Source organism: Lepisosteus platostomus, chromosome 14 (genome assembly GCF_059453375.1).
Source record: "Lepisosteus platostomus isolate fLepPlt1 chromosome 14, fLepPlt1.hap1, whole genome shotgun sequence".
Lineage (NCBI taxonomy): Eukaryota > Metazoa > Chordata > Actinopteri > Semionotiformes > Lepisosteidae > Lepisosteus > Lepisosteus platostomus.
The window spans coordinates 4,599,423-4,615,701 of record NC_142624.1 but is presented as its reverse complement, the minus strand read 5'-3'; the positions used below and the strand labels follow the sequence as shown (position 1 = coordinate 4,615,701).

The 16,279-nt window shown below is 38.5% G+C and overlaps 1 protein-coding gene across 1 annotated transcript; it reads right to left on the bottom strand.

Moving 5' to 3' along the window:
- Positions 1-2,255: 2,255 nt before the first annotated feature.
- Positions 2,256-16,268, bottom strand: fastkd2 (FASTK mitochondrial RNA regulator 2). The gene is made up of 12 exons (XM_088606641.1): positions 16,183-16,268; positions 14,737-15,494; positions 14,015-14,118; positions 13,319-13,427; positions 12,848-12,971; positions 11,843-11,982; positions 11,296-11,468; positions 9,704-9,867; positions 9,016-9,234; positions 8,570-8,657; positions 3,957-4,071; positions 2,256-2,798 (listed from the first exon to the last, which is right to left on the bottom strand). The coding sequence occupies exons 2-12, from the start codon at positions 15,442-15,444 to the stop codon at positions 2,667-2,669; spliced, it is 2,076 nt and encodes a 691-aa protein (XP_088462767.1). The 5' UTR covers positions 15,445-15,494; positions 16,183-16,268; the 3' UTR covers positions 2,256-2,666.
- Positions 16,269-16,279: the final 11 nt, after the last annotated feature.

The window sequence follows — 16,279 nt, the reverse complement described above, 5'->3', positions numbered from 1 at the left end:
GGAAACATCATATTGGGAGTCCTTCACACATTAAAAATACCCATAAAAAAGATCAGACGTATGACCAACAAATTACACGAGCAGTGTTTGATTCTATTTCCTATTGTGTCATCTACACTTCTGGGACACATAAAGTCACATTTTAGTGTAAGAGGGGAGTGGTTATGACTTCTATGGTGTTGAGCCCATTTACAAGAAATAGTTCTACTAGTGTGTAATTGCTATTCCAGGCTAGAGAATAATTATTTACGACATGGTAATGAACAACTATTACAAAAGAAAGGCTGTTGTAAAATTAATTTCCATCTTGCAATCCTTTGATTCTATTTTCATTTAACATTGTTTATTCTGCTCAGCTTTCCTACAAGACATTTTCTGGAGGCATAAGGGAATACATTTTTTTTGTTCTGAAAAAAGCCATCATAGTTATCGACTTTACAGCTTTTTCCAGTAGAACAATACTTGCATTTACACTACAATATTTTTTTTTCACCGTGTAGGTTAAAGGATATTTGACCCTGAACTGATTCCGATTAGGTTGCATCTCTTTTTTCCTGATAAGAGATGTTAAATGATACGAGCTCACAAGTGTAAAAATATGGGATGTAAACTGACACATAAGTGAGTGATGAGAGTCTTTAAAAATTTGCTTAATCACCCCAAAACAAAAAAACCACAATAAAGGCAAATTCTAAAATTGTTTGAATGAATGTGCATTTTTTTCCCTGAATCATAGGTGTTATTAAGAACCACATCGTAAAAAGTATGACATGTAAGAAATGAAAGCTATACTTAAACAAAGCAGAAATGATGCATCAATAACTTGATCAAACTGAAACAAGCTTTTAATAAACAATGTAAATACCCTCAAGCATCCTGGGGAAGGAAAGATTTTATACTTGAAGCTGTAATGGAAACTACACTTATTAACCAAGCACAAAATACATCATTTTAAGTAAGTCATAAATGTATAATGTTCCCCTAATTATGTTACCCAAAGCCAATTTAGATGTGCCAGTATTTACCAGCATTTTTGTTACTCAAAAAAACTTTTGGTTTGTAAAAATGCCACTAAACAGATACGTTTTAAACTAGGTCACTTTCAATATTAGAATCCCTTTTCATATGTAGATTATTAGAATACCTCGTACTAAAACAATTACAATGATGGAAGATTTGAAAATATAGACTTCTCAAGAAAACTCCATTCTTGTGTGGCATTTCACACACTGAATAAAATTAAATAAAATTAGTATCCTCTGAATGAAGTCAATTCAATAGTGCAAACAAGCGTGCTTTGAAAATGACAACTGATTTCCTGGCCAAGACAACTTGATTTTTACTCTTTTTTTTGTATGGTACTCACAGCATTTGGGCTTCGGGTTGTCTTTTGTGTGAAATTTTTATATTCTGCTTGTGGCTTTTCTCCAGAAGTAGTGTATTACAATTTTCCCTCTATATGTGTCATAAACCCATTGTCAGAATACTCTTTTAATTGCTTTTGATATGTTGCCACTGATACATTATGTACACTTAAGAGATCCATTTTTTCATGCATACTACCTATAGCTCATAGATGCATACAATAGGGGTCTATTTCAAAGAAATTTCTCATCACCTTGGCAAACTCAAATCTGTCCATCCTCAGAGCATTGCCTACTGTGTAACTTCACCTGGTAAAGTCTTCTTACGACTAAGAATGACATAGCATAGATTCATGTTGGGTAATAAAACAATTACTTGCTGAGCCACTCTGTGGTGAATTGCATTCTTTCAACAGTTTCTGAATGCAGCCATTAAACCACTTTGGCTACTGTTTTTTAAGATTTACTAATAATATGAATTTGCTCTATATCGACTGCAAAGTGTACTTAAACATCTAACCACCTACTCACCTACTATCATCTTAACCTTTAGTCATCTTTCCTTGTAGTCAGCTTATCAGAAGTATTGTGAAGATATTGAATGTTAAATTAAATTTCATTAAAAAGCATCCATTCCTTAAATTAATGTTGCCTTGAAACCAAATTGCACCCTTTGCATCTAACCCTACACAGACACTGCAGCATATTGTGCTGAATTATATTAATTTTAGAATCAAATGTTTCATGAAGACACAAATATATTTTATGGGAATTTTGACCAATACCGTGGATCCGCATCAGATTCAGACACAAACATAGCATGCTTGTATAATAGCACACGAATGAACTGAAGTGGGAGCTAGTATGCTTTACAGTAAAAAACAAGTTACATGGTTTCAAAGCACTTTTATTTATTAAAAGAGGTTTCTGATGTCTATATCATCGATGTAGACAACAGACTTTACATACAAATGCAGCAAATCCTGACAGAAACAGAAAGCTGGTAACAGCAGATGTGGAGTTTGTTTACTCTCTGGTACATTTTTTTTTTAACAGGATGGTCACAAGTTTAGAAATACCAGATCTCAGCAGCCAGTCTTTCTTTGGTCACAGGTCAAACAGTTGTTTCTTACTTCATCCATTTCCTTGTTACTACAGATATTCGATTTTGATGCTCAGTTATCACCGACCTGCTCGTTGATCTTCTGAGGCAATTACAGTATATTTTCCCCAGCTCTGTCATACACAATATCAGATAAGGTTATTTGAATGAGTTGTGCATCTGTGCAGCTCTCTGCTCAGTTAGTAACGATGACTTGTTTCAAACTCTTGGTTTGAAACAACTCCTGTAGTTTCTGTTTGTGCAAATATTCTTTTCTTTAGAAACTCCACTCTTTCTTCTTCTGAGAGGGTCTCAAACTCATGCTTTGGAACCTAGAAAACCAGAGTAAACCAAATTGTGGCAAGGCTGCAATATCTTCGTACCACAGACATTTACAGTATTATCAACAATCTCAAGTTAACCCCTGACACATCTCAATTACACATCACTAAGCTTCCTATGAGCCTGTAGCTTCCAACATGACTCCTAGGAGTGTTCTGCTCTGAGTTCTTAATCACAAACTGATTTAAACATTCTATTTGAGGCGTAGTTTTCAATGTCCCTTCAGCTCTTAAAACATTAAATGTTATCATCTGTGTGCCAGTTTCTGAATTGAATAACCGCCCTTATTCACATGTGTTGGCTGAATTGTCAACTGTATCTCATCAGCTCATTGTCATTCTCACCTGTGTCTGTTCATCCTAACTAAACAATCACCTATTAAGACTTGTTTAGTCAAAAATAATGGTAAGCCAGCCGATGATATGCTGCTTACTTTTCAGCATGTTTAAGTGGCAGGAAATAATATGATTGAAGTAGGAATTGTTTGAAACTTAGGACTGAATGCAGAAACAAGTAAACCATATGTCTAAACAAGCAAGCACAAGATAACACAAGTTTATGTAGAGCTCAGCTGCAAAACAAAACAGCAAATACAGTGAGCCACCAGGAACAGAGTGATGAAGCCAGTTCATAGATGGGGATTATTAGGAGGCCAAGATTGGTAAAGGCCAGGGGGAAATTTGGCCAGGACATACCCCTAACTCTTTTTGAGAAAAGCCCTGGGATTTTTAATGACCACACGGAGTCAGAACCTTGGTTTTACATCTCATCTGAAGGATGGCATCTTTTTACAGTACAGTGGTCCCCGTCACTATACTGGGGCATTAGGACCCACATGGACCGCAGGGTGAACGTCCCCTACTGGACTTTCAAATACTTCTTCATGCAGCAACCTTAAGTTTTTCCCAGGAGGTCTCCTATTCAGGTACTGACCAGGCTCGCACTTGCTGAGCTTCAGTGGGCTGCCAGCTCTGAGTTGCAGGGTGATATGGCTGCTATACATGCCTACCTGTTTCCACTGTGACTTTGTTGACTCCTTAGGTGTTTAAGAGCAGAAAGATTACTACCAGCAACCTTTGTTGCTGATGAATCAGGGTGGCTAACTGTTGGCATTTCCTTATTTTCTCTTGATATGGGCAGTGACTCACCAGTACAGTGTCATAACCCAAGGCTGCAAGGTGCCTCATTTTCATGGCCAGCTTGCCCCTGGGGTGGAGGGTACCAAGGCAGAAAGAAGAAGATTGTCCACACAGCACTGCCACTCTGAAAGATCCGTTAGAAGAAAAAACATTTAGGAAAAAACGGCTTGCTCTTTCTTTTTTTTTTTGCTTGCTCAACAGTTTTACTTTCAGTCATTTGTCTGCTTGCAAGGCTGTAGCTAGTACAGTAGTTCCATTTCACATATTTGGATACGTTGCACTGTATATCTAAAGTTTATGGTTTTGGTGTGTGCGTGCATAAGACCTCAATGCCAGAAACTGGTTTTATCTTTGAGTCATGCGCACCTTTATGTCTGTTACACTTCAATGGTGTGCATTCCTATAATACACCCTGCTCAGCTCACATGAACACATTTTGTAATACACTGTATTCTGCAATAAGAAAAAAACAATCTAGGATTACACATACTCTTTAAAAAATAAAAAATTGTGTATCAAATACAGGACATGAATTAAGAAAGAGCTACATACTCTTTGGTCATAGATAAAGTGATACCAAATAGTAGTTTGCTTTTAAGTACATACAGTGCCTTGCGAAAGTATTCGGCCCCCTTGAACTTTTCAACCTTTTGCCACATTTCAGGCTTCAAACATAAAGATATAAATTTTTTATTTTATGTGAAGAATCACCAACAAGTGGGACACAATTGTGAAGTGGAACGAAATCTATTGGATTTTTGAAACTTTTTTAACTAATAAAAAAATGAAAAGTGGGGCGTGCAAAATTATTCGGCCCCCTTGCGTTAATACTTTGTAGAGCCACCTTTTGCTGCGATTACAGCTGCAAGTCGCTTGGGGTATGTCTCTATCAGTTTTGCACATCGAGAGACTGAAATTCTTGCCCATTCTTCCTTGCAAAACAGCTCGAGCTCAGTGAGGTTGGATGGAGAGCGTTTGTGAACAGCAGTTTTCAGCTCTTTCCACAGATTCTCGATTGGATTCAGGTCTGGACTTTGACTTGGCCATTCAAACACCTGGATACGTTTATTTGTGAACCATTCCTTTGTAGATTTTGCTGTATGTTTGGGATCATTGTCTTGTTGGAAGATAAATCTCCGTCCCAGTTTCAGGTCTTTTGCAGACTCCAACAGGTTTTCATCCAGAATGGTCCTGTATTTGGCTGCATCCATCTTCCACTCAATTTTAACCATCTTCCCTGTCCCTGCTGAAGAAAAGCAGGCCCAAACCATGATGCTGCCACCACCATGTTTGACAGTGGGGATGGTGTGTTGAGGGTGATGAGCTGTGTTGCTTTTACGCCAAACATATCGTTTTGCATTGTGGCCAAAAAGTTCGATTTTGGTTTCATCTGACCAGAGCACCTTCTTCCACATGTTTGGGGTGTCTCCCAGGTGGCTTGTGGCAAACTTTAGACGAGACTTTTTATGGATATCTTTGAGAAATGGCTTTCTTCTTGCCACTCTTCCATAAAGGCCAGATTTGTGCAGTGTAAGACTGATTGTTGTCCTATGGACAGACTCTCCCACCTCAGCTGTAGTTCTCTGCAGTTCATCCAGAGTGATCATGGGCCTCTTGGCTGCATCTCTGATCAGTCTTCTCCTTGTCTGAGCTGAAAGTTTAGAGGGACGGCCAGGTCTTGGTAGATTTGCAGTGGTCTGATACTCCTTCCATTTCAAGATGATCGCTTGCACAGTGCTCCTTGGGATGTTTGAAGCTTGGGAAATCTTTTTGTATCCAAATCCGGCTTTAAACTTCTCCACAACAGTATTACGGACCTGCCTGGTGTGTTCCTTGGTCTTCATGATGCTCTCTGCGCTTTCAACAGAACCTTGAGACTATCACAGAGCAGGTGCATTTATACAGAGACTTGATTACACACAGGTGGATTCTATTTATCACCATCAGTCATTTAGGACAACATTGGATCATTCAGAGATCCTCGCTGAACTTCTGGAGTGAGTTTGCTGCACTGAAAGTAAAGGGGCCGAATAATTTTGCACGCCCCACTTTTCATTTTTTTATTAGTTAAAAAAGTTTCAAAAATCCAATAGATTTCGTTCCACTTCACAATTGTGTCCCACTTGTTGGTGATTCTTCACATAAAATAAAAAATTTATATCTTTATGTTTGAAGCCTGAAATGTGGCAAAAGGTTGAAAAGTTCAAGGGGGCCGAATACTTTCGCAAGGCACTGTATATCCATAACAATTTATGTCAAACTAAGTTTTCTTAAACTAACTTGTGGTGGTGTAAATTATTTAACTTGAGTGCTACATGTGCCAGTACTCTGCTTATGTCTATATGAACGCCATTTGCCAGGTGTTTCTGAATTTCCATTTCAGTGTTTCTGCAGTGTTTGCTAATCCTCCTATTTTGATTTCAGCTGTGGACCTGACTAGTGATCAGTGACATCAACTGGGATCAGTAGTCAGTAGTCTTAATTCAGAATTGCATGTGATTAAAATGCCTAGGAGCTGATTCAAAGTTCTCCCACTGGAGGTAGTCTTTCAGCATGAACTACCTTGAACCTTTGTGTCTTAAACTGCGGTCGCTTCAGTAATTATCAGTGGAAGCTTTTTTAACGAGTTTACCTCTGCAGTAAAATTTAAATGAAACAAATTCACTATGCAGTAGCACATTCTATCTATTTGAAGAACAAAGAGAGACAACAATAAAAGCAGCTGAAATGTTATCACTGAGAAAATGTTGCATTTAATTCATGATGACCCTCTAACACTGCTCAGTGCAATGTTCCCAGTAATGCTCTGCATAAATTAGCTCTGGGAAAGTTATAAAGGTGGTTTCAGCACAATTTTAAGCAAAACCATAGGGAGGGTAAAAATAAAAAAGAAATAATTTTAGTTCTGTATAAAAGGAAATGAGCCTGACACGGTTTTCCTTGCTCACATAAAAACAACTAAATATTTAACTAAATGAAAACAGTGTTTTGTGTGGTGATGGCATCAAATAACCGAATGTGTCTGAGCTCACATGCCGAATGAGGCTGTGATGAGACATGACACTTTTACAGTGAACTTACCATGATCTTTCTAAAGTGCGTTTTACTCAAGAGTTTTTCAAAAAGCAGGGCACTCACTTAAAACAGCACTGTTACATTGGAGCCTTAGACCATTCGATGTACGACGCCAAGACAAATTAACACCTAACGATGTACCAAACCACTAGGTATTGATTTTAGAGAAAATTAAAAAATAGAAAAAATGTCCCAATACCTTGGGACAAACCTTGGGTTTTGACAGAAATTTGAAAAGTTCCTTTAGCAAATATGCAATGCAGACAAACGTGCATGACTCACACAGCGCTCACTTAAAAATTAAAGACGTAACTCTTTCCCTGTCAAACCTTGCCTCACAGAAAAATGTTCTCATTTCGAGTCACACTGCATAAGTTTAATATCATGTGGTCGATGAATCATTTCTTTTCACAGTTTACAGAACCGTGACGCAGGATGTCCCTCTTATTCATTATTAATAGTTTTATCCATTATCATAAGATCACCCTGCTTGCCCAAAAGATAAGCATTTCATATTCTGTTTCGGAAGAAAAAAAAAAGAATGACATTGATCAAGATTATTACATGCAAAATACATTGTGCTTTAGAAATCGTTTCATGCAGAATTTATCCACACTGTCAGTCAAAGTTCCCAGCTTTAGTCAAGGCTTCAAAACCCAACACTGTATTTCAAATCCATTAGAGAACCTCAAACGTATATTTTTCAAAGGTAAATGTGCCGTTTTCCTCGCCACCCTGGCTAATTGCCACATTTCATGCCTTCCCAAAAATGTGATAGTCAATTTTTAACGCTGTTGGTATTTTCATTTTCATTCCAACCATTGGAATTCATGGAATTTCATTGGAACTTACATCTCAGCTCACCGCAATGACTCCTTGTAGTGTACAGAGAGACTGAGGATAGACGTCTTTTTGAAATGCAGCTGGAGGAGTGGTGAATCTCTTGTGGATATGCCTGCAGGTGTGCAGCAGCTGCTGTTTCGCTTACAGATAACAGAGCTTTCAATTACATTTCAATTGTGTCAATCCTACGTCCAGCGGGGCACCAGTGGTCAGAGTAGGCTAGACACACGAACCAGACTTTAACTTGAAATACCTGGATAATTGTAAGGGCTATTTTTGTATGTAGCTACAAACCTTTCGACACTAGCCTTTTTTACTGTTCCCTCAATCTCTAACCCATCTGAAAGATAAGGAGTCCCTCTTGAAGTTGCTGCTACTTCTCACATTGTTCACTTTACTCTGGACCTACAGAAGATAGTAGTGGTGAATAAAACAAACCTAGGCTCACGTTTGGAGGAGGGAATATTCTCTGTGCTGCAGAAACTCCGATGACGCAATTGGGAACGAGCTGGAAATTGAGGTTAATCTGATCTCTTCTGTGACCAACAACACAAGATGACTGCATAAAAAACAAACTTCACAGCCAGGCCAAAAGATTTAACAAAACACATTTGTAATTAAAAACCTAAACGAGAAACAACACATGGTGGGGGAAACCTGCAGGATGAAAGGCCAAGACAATTTTAAAAAACTAAAACTGTTACCTTCGGCAGTCTTCAGATATAGCTGCTTCATTTTCCTGTGTCGAATCACAGATATTTTTCACGGTCTTCTCCAGGGTAATTGAAAAATCTGAAATGTAAAACAATATAAAGGCAATATTGGTTCTGTTCACACAAACACATTCTGTAATAAGGAATACACTGTATTCTGCAATAAAAGGGGAAAGAAAATCATGCAGGGATTATACCTACACTGTAAAAATAAAAAATATCAATCAACTAGGGGAAATTTTATAAGAAAGAGCTACGTACCAGAAAATATTTTCTTTTCATGTACATGGATTTGTAACAATTTATCCCAAACATTTTTCCAAAATTTAAGGTGAGAGTGTGTCTGTACTCTGTTAATTGCCATGAAGGATGCCATTTTTCAGGATTTCCAAGTAAAACAGCCTGAGGTTAAAAAACATCTGCAGGTGTTCAGTTACCTATGAAGTAGCCGTTCTCCAACAGCACCTCCTTCTGGAATGATCTCCCTTCCAGAATAACCTGCAGAGTCCTAAGCAGCTCCAGGTTCACAGGGAATGTTGTTGAGGGTGGCTTGGCTACACTCAGCGCTGTGGTGCTGGAGACAAAGGGACTATCCAGCTGCAGACAAAGGTTCACATAGTGCAACATCCGCTCATGCATTCCTTGGTTTCTGCCCTCTGCAGAAAAGGATATTGAGTTGGTCAGCAACAATGCATCTGCTGTCTGGCACTTGGGAATCAGAAGACTATCTTTGTTCCACATAAGTAAAAATTATGTACTGTAACATGCAGTCTTTTTTTTTTCAATCAGTTAACCAAGGCTAGTCTTAACACTGTTCATGAGGAGCATAAATGATCTCTTGCATTGACTTGTACCAGCACTTTGAGGCCAATATCATGAACATCTCATTAATCTGGTCAGCATCTCTGATGTAACCATGGGATTCAGCTCTCTGTAGTGTCACATTCTAGTACAGCTAAAATCAACTTCAGATTACTCCTTACATAAAAAAGTGAAAACGTCTCAGTTTAACTTCTAATATATGCTTGGCTATAAGAGTATGTAACACTCTACAAGATGCCTTGTGGACCATGGCAGATATGGAATAGGACTAGTATGGGTAAAGCAGTGACTTCTAGAACTGACCTTGAAAGAGCAGCTCATCAAGCACATCCTTCTGTTGAAGTTTGTCCATAAGCACATTTGAGAAATGTCCCAGCAGACAGAGGGAGAAGACTCCCCTCAGGAGCTCAGCAGGGAGGATCTTAGAGAGATATGTCTCCAACACATTGCTCAGACTTTCTGGGAACCTGCATCAAACACGAATATCACTTCAGTTTCTTCACAGTGTCCCATTAAATCATTGCTCTATTTAAGAAAGAGACAAATCTAAGCTTCATCTATTAATGGGATCGTCATAAAAACATAGCTAAAATTTCTAGCTATATCACCCTGCAGCAGCCATATCACCCTGCAACTCACAACTGGCAACCCACTGAAGCTAAGCAGGTGTGAGCCTGGTCAGTACCTGGATGGGAGACCTCCTGGGAAAAACTAAGGTTGCTGCTGGAAGAGGCGTTAGGGGGGCCAGCAGGGGGCGCTCACCCTGTGGCTCATGTGGGTACTAATGCCCCAGTGTAGTGACGGGGACACTATACTGTAAACATCCTGGCCAAATTTCCCCATCGGCTATTATCAATCATGGCCTCCTAACAATCCCCCTCTGTGAATTACTCTGTGCATTACTCTGCTCTCCTCCCCACTGATAGCTGATGTGTGGTGAGCGTTCTGGCGCACTATGGCTGCCGTCGCATCATCCAGGTGGATGCTGCACATTGGTGGTGGTGGAGGGGAGTCCCCATTACCTGTAAAGCGCTTTGAGTGGAGTGTCCAGAAAAAGCGCTATATAAGTGTAAGCAATTATTATTATTATTATTAATTATTCTTTCACAATGCTTATAAGAGCTGTTGGGCAGGCAGTCTGATGATTTTTCCTTCACTAGTAAGCAAAGCACCATTTAGCTGTCTGACTGATTGGATAGATGCAACTGTCAGGCAGCCACCTCCAATTAAATAAGGCTGAGGGAGGCAGCTCGTATTCACTGTAACTTAGCAGGGCTCAGCAGGGCTAAGAATTCACTGGGTCTTGTGTCCTGGGGTTAACACTTCCATTTGGTATTTTTTATTTGAGTCACAGCGATTTCTTCTCTTTCATATCAAAGAACTTCCCATGCCTTAAAGGACAGGTGTACTTTTACTTTTCATTAAAGTACAGTAAATGTCTCTTTTGTTGAAACAAGTCACCAGCACATTTCTAATCTTGTTTCCAATGACTTGTTTCCAACTCTGGTCCCAAGTCCTGGCATTTTCATTTGGTGGCAAAAGGATGCGTTAATCTTTGTTAATTAAGTCAATTATTGGTTCAGTTTAGAACACATGAATCTGACTGGAATGAAAACCAGAGGACTGTGTAGTTTTACAGGACCTTATATGCAGTGAATCATGGTATTTAAAACATATGGGTCCACAATTCCCATTTTAGATAATTTAACACACTGAAAAAGGTATGATAATCTATCACCACTATCATCACAACCTCTGCGTTTTATCATCTCTAGTTTTCAGCTCAATTGGGTTCACATGACAAATGCATCAGGTGCTGTATATTTTACCAGTAAACATTTTGATAAAAATACAGTAATAAAAGTCACCCCAACAAGTATTACAAGGGCACCTACTGCTGTCCGTGTCTCTGAGGAAAATGGTTTAACTGGGAGTATACTTTCAAAATATTCAGGACATCCTTCAGAATCAAGGAGTCTGGGTCCTTCATCACTGTCTCAGCAAAGGTGTCCATTAACCCAACATGGCGGAAACCATGATCTTCAAACAGCAACAGAAAGAGGATAACCTGCAAAAAAAAAAAGATAGAGGTTTAAGTCCGTCTTACTTACAACCACTGCTCTTGCCAAAAGATAAGGGATTGATGAACCTCCACACATTGTGTACACAGTAACCTCAGCAGAACGATGCAGTTCTCTCACTATGTTGGTAACCATATTGGTACAATGCCAGAAAGAGACACTATTTCAATATTGTTAATATTGCTCCCACTTTCAGCGTTGTGTTTTTAACTTTTTAGTTAAATACAGTAAGTAGTCCAACTGTCATGGGGATGATAAGTAACATAGCTGTTTGCCAAAATCCTTTTAAAAAGCATTATAAAGATATAAAGACTAGATATACTGGCCATATCATAGGCACAAGAAAAAAAGCGGAGCTCACCTGCTTACTGCTCCACATGTCAAAGGTGGATGCCACATAACTGCCAATAGCAGAGAGAAGGGTGTAATTGTAGTACCGCAGGTCTCTGGAAGACTGCAGCACATACATCAACCTCCAGAAGGGGATCCCATGAATGTTCTCTGTACAGGAAGGAAATAAACAAAGTGATCTCACGTACATTTTTACACAGGTCATGCACATTTGGATACTCAAGAGAACTGAAGAGGATTCAGCTGTTTCCCAAAAACAGGAATTATGCAGGGTAACTGCAAGCATTGCAAGCATGCAAGCATTCATATAGCACTTCAGAGGCAAAACAAACTTGCTAAATGGATTACACTGCATTACAGAATCTGACTTTGTGACCCGAAGTGCAGATACAACCAACATAATTATATAGCCATTTAGAAAAATACACATTCCAAATACAGACATCTAGTGGCAGCAACAGAGTACTTATCTGTACACATAACAAATTTAAAAAAAAATAATGTTGTTTTCAGCTTGTTTTTTTTTTACCCCTGATATAACATCATTAAAAAAATCCTCCAGATTGCACATTTCTGGAGAATGGCAGTTTTTTCAAATATTGATTGGCAAATACAAACCCTCTAAAGCGAGAAATGTTAGTTTTTGAAAGAGGAAAACCTCACTTCATTTAGGTTTCTTTAACCATTTAACTGCCAATGCTGTATTTGAAAAAAAAGAACTTCACCTCAATTTTGGCAGGCTTTATGGAAGAAACGTTTTTCATTTTGTCACCTGAATGACATTTCTGTGCACCGAGACTGAAGTTAAGAAAGAAGCAGTCATTCATCATAGACTACGGGTATGATTGTGTCTCTTCCTATACTTAGTGTTTGTTTCTCACATGATGTAGGTATCTCATTACTTTTTTCTTCTCCTTCATGAATCTTTTCAGTCACAACCAAATTTTTGCAATCTGCTTTTCTGATCTTGCAACTCTTTGCTGTTCAACTTTGTACATATTGAAGCTCCTCTTACCAGCAATTTTGTTACTGCAGAAGTCCAGTAAAGCTTTAGATGGAAAATTCATTGCTGCCAGTGTTGTGAACATATACTGAGAATTGGGGACAGAGAACTGTCTTACCATAGACAGTGCTTTGTGCTGTTAAAAAAAAAGAAAATAATTTTATTGAAAGATATTATAGGATATGCCTTGAGCTACTGAAGAGAAAAAACAAACTGCGGCAGTAATAATCAAGTTGTAAAAGGACTTGACCAAGAATTCTTCAAAGAAGCGAGAGTTCTTTGCTTTGGCAGTTCTATAAACTCTACAAATCACTAGAAAATTGCAATATGTCAGTGCCCATGTGAGACTGATATAACTAATAAAGAAATTCAAATTGACACAAGGAGAATCTAAGGAAACATTGAAAGCCAGATTTTTTAAAAATTAGTTGTCGAGAGATGCATGCAGTTTCATGAAAGCAGCTTGGTTATAAAACGGTTTACCTCAAGTTTTCTCTTCAGGGACACCGGGGCATCTCTGCCAATGCATCTCATCATGGTCTGCAGGGCTGCCACATTTTTAATCTTGGGAATGCGAATCTCAACCAGCAGCCTGTGGTTTAGAGGGCAAACACCCCAGCTGAAAATACTTGGCATCCAGTTTCGCATAACCAAAAATATGCATAACTCCAACTTCAGAATCACTTCCAGAGGCAAATTAGTTTAAGGTCCCACCCCCTCCAAAAAACTAGCAAATATAACAGTACTCAGTTGTACTCAGTAAACATTTTATTGAATGTATGAAATAATGTATGGAATAAAAGCTTAATTGTAAATGACAAACAATGCTCTATAATGATGCTTATCATAAAGCCATTATTAGTTTATTAGTGGGTTCAATCCATTATTCAGAAAAACTTACAGTATGTTTTATGGCTTTTAATATTAGAAGACCCAGCTCATAACAACAACATTTTCAAATAATATTTTTATTTTATGTGCACTCACCGAATACACTGTGTGCAGCCATGACAGTGTAATCACACGACCTGACTCTCACAATAGTTATATTGTTTCATGTGAAATTTGTATGCTCATTACTTACCAAATTCAAATTATATGAAGTAACAAGGAGATAATCAAGGGATAACAGAAGAGAAAACTTCCACATAGAGGCAGAGTTCTAATGTAACAACTAACCTCAGACCAGCTTTCAGGGCATCAACATTTATACTCCCCTCCATCTCCTCCAGGCAATTTGCCAGCACAGAAAGAGCTCTCTCTTCAAACTTATTCAGGTTCTCCTGCAGGAAGAGAACAGCATCAGTATCTACTGCAAACCCAGAATGTTACATCTGTTAATGCAAATTAACTTTACATTTGTTTATCATGACTCTGTTTTGTGTGATCAACGATGATAAGTATTTAACTAAAATGAACTGATGCATCAGCAAAAACTGGCAGCATCCCCACCTATCTTTGTGAAAAATGAATTTAATCCTAATTCTGTTTGACATCTTTGTTTTTACTTCGCACAGAAGGCTGTGAGCTAAAACGCAAGATTCTGAGACGTCATCGGCAATATTTCGTGAAAGAGTGCAATATCAGAAAAAAAAAAGATAATCAGGATTGTTTTCCTCATTTTAAACCAAAATAAATGTAGGAATCGGGCACACCCTGATATAGTGGCCAACTCTTTTGGAACAAGAAAAGAAAAACTGAAAATGCTGACGTTAAAAAAATACCACAAACAGCAAACATACCTGATTACTTAAGTTTCATTAAAATGCCAAAATAATACACTAACCAATTGTGTTGAATCCCAAAGGAAAAATAACAATTTAAAAGTTTCTTCACCATTTTAAACAAGCTCTTATTGTCTTATCTACAAGATTTTAAATCCTGAAAATGGGTTCTCATACCTGGATGACTCTAAGAAGTGTTTGTATGACTTGGCTGCGCTGTGACACACCAAGTTTCACCAAAGCCAGCAGGCTATAGGCCAGATCGTCACTTCGCATCTTGTGGGAATCCTCCATCAAGCGCTGACAAAGCTGCTCGAAAACTGGGTGCTCGAACATCAGCCTCCTCTCATATCGTCTCTGCTCTTCTGACAACTTCTTGGTGGTCTCCCAGATTTTGGTCAAGCTGTTACTCACTCGCCTCCAGGTCAGAGTGTATTTCTCCGCCAGATCCAGCACATCAGAGGGAGACTGGCAGGCTGTCAGCAAGTCATAAAATAATGCCCCACGCCTCTCTGGGCCTTGAAACCCAGGTTCATTTTCTTCAGAGAGTGGATGAAGGACAATTGTTGCATCCTTCTCCACAGCTGGACGTGTGGCATTTTTAAGGTGTTCTGTACTTTGTCCTTCTTCTTCTGTCTTTAAAATATTCTCTTGTGTACCATCTTGTGTGTAAAACCTAACTCTAGACCAGGTTCTAGGTACACAGCACCTGGTGGAACTGGCTTTCGAATGAACTCTCCAAAAGCTTGAATGTCCGGCAGTGAGCTGGTTCGGTGAAGGTATGCCGTTTCTCAATAAGCAAGAACTAAAACACCGCTGACAAGAGCTGCTGTATGATAGAAATGCGTGTCGAATTAACCGGTTTCCTGATTTGTGGACACTCATTTTGCTAAGCAAAGGCTGCACAACGTTGGAACGACTTTAGCAAGCATCACCTGAAATGATAAGAAATGGGAGTGCATACTACTATTAAAAAATATAACTCTCGCGTCTACAAGCCAATGTCTAAGAGTGAAAGCTGAATGAACAGCACAGCTGTTTGACAGATTGTGGATCCATGAATGTGTGGTGAAACAAAAAAGCAATCTTGTAAAAAGCAGTCAGGTGAGATTAAAGATGATTACAGGCAAAACGGTCAGGCTTTGACAAAAACTATAGAGATGAATCCTAAACGTTTCCCCCCAAATTTTCTTAGTCACTTTTAAATGATTATCATACAGGAGACTATTTTATTCAAAACAACCAACACAGACGAAAGGTGAAAATACGTATTACAATTCAGAACGACTAGCGGATACTGTCTGATTTAGGTCCTATCCGAAGAACGGACTGATAATACTCAATATTCATATTTCGTTTCATATTTCCTGTAGAAGAACTAAATAATTTATTGAACGAATGAAATTGAAAACAGTTTAACTGAATAAGAAAAACGAAGAGCTATATCATAACTCACAAAACGGATATTAGTGTACTAGTGGGTTTGAGCTACTCAGATACTCAGAAAAATGTACGTTTTACAGTTTATATATAATAAATACATGTTCATAACAATAACGTTTTCAAACAGAACTAGTATGATTAAGCAGTAGTGAATTATAACCTTCATCTACGTACACTCACCTCATGCCCAATGTGGGCAACCATGACAGTTTAATCACGTGACCTGTCTCACTAGTTCGGGGAAAACACGAACAACACTTTGTACATCCTGCTGAAT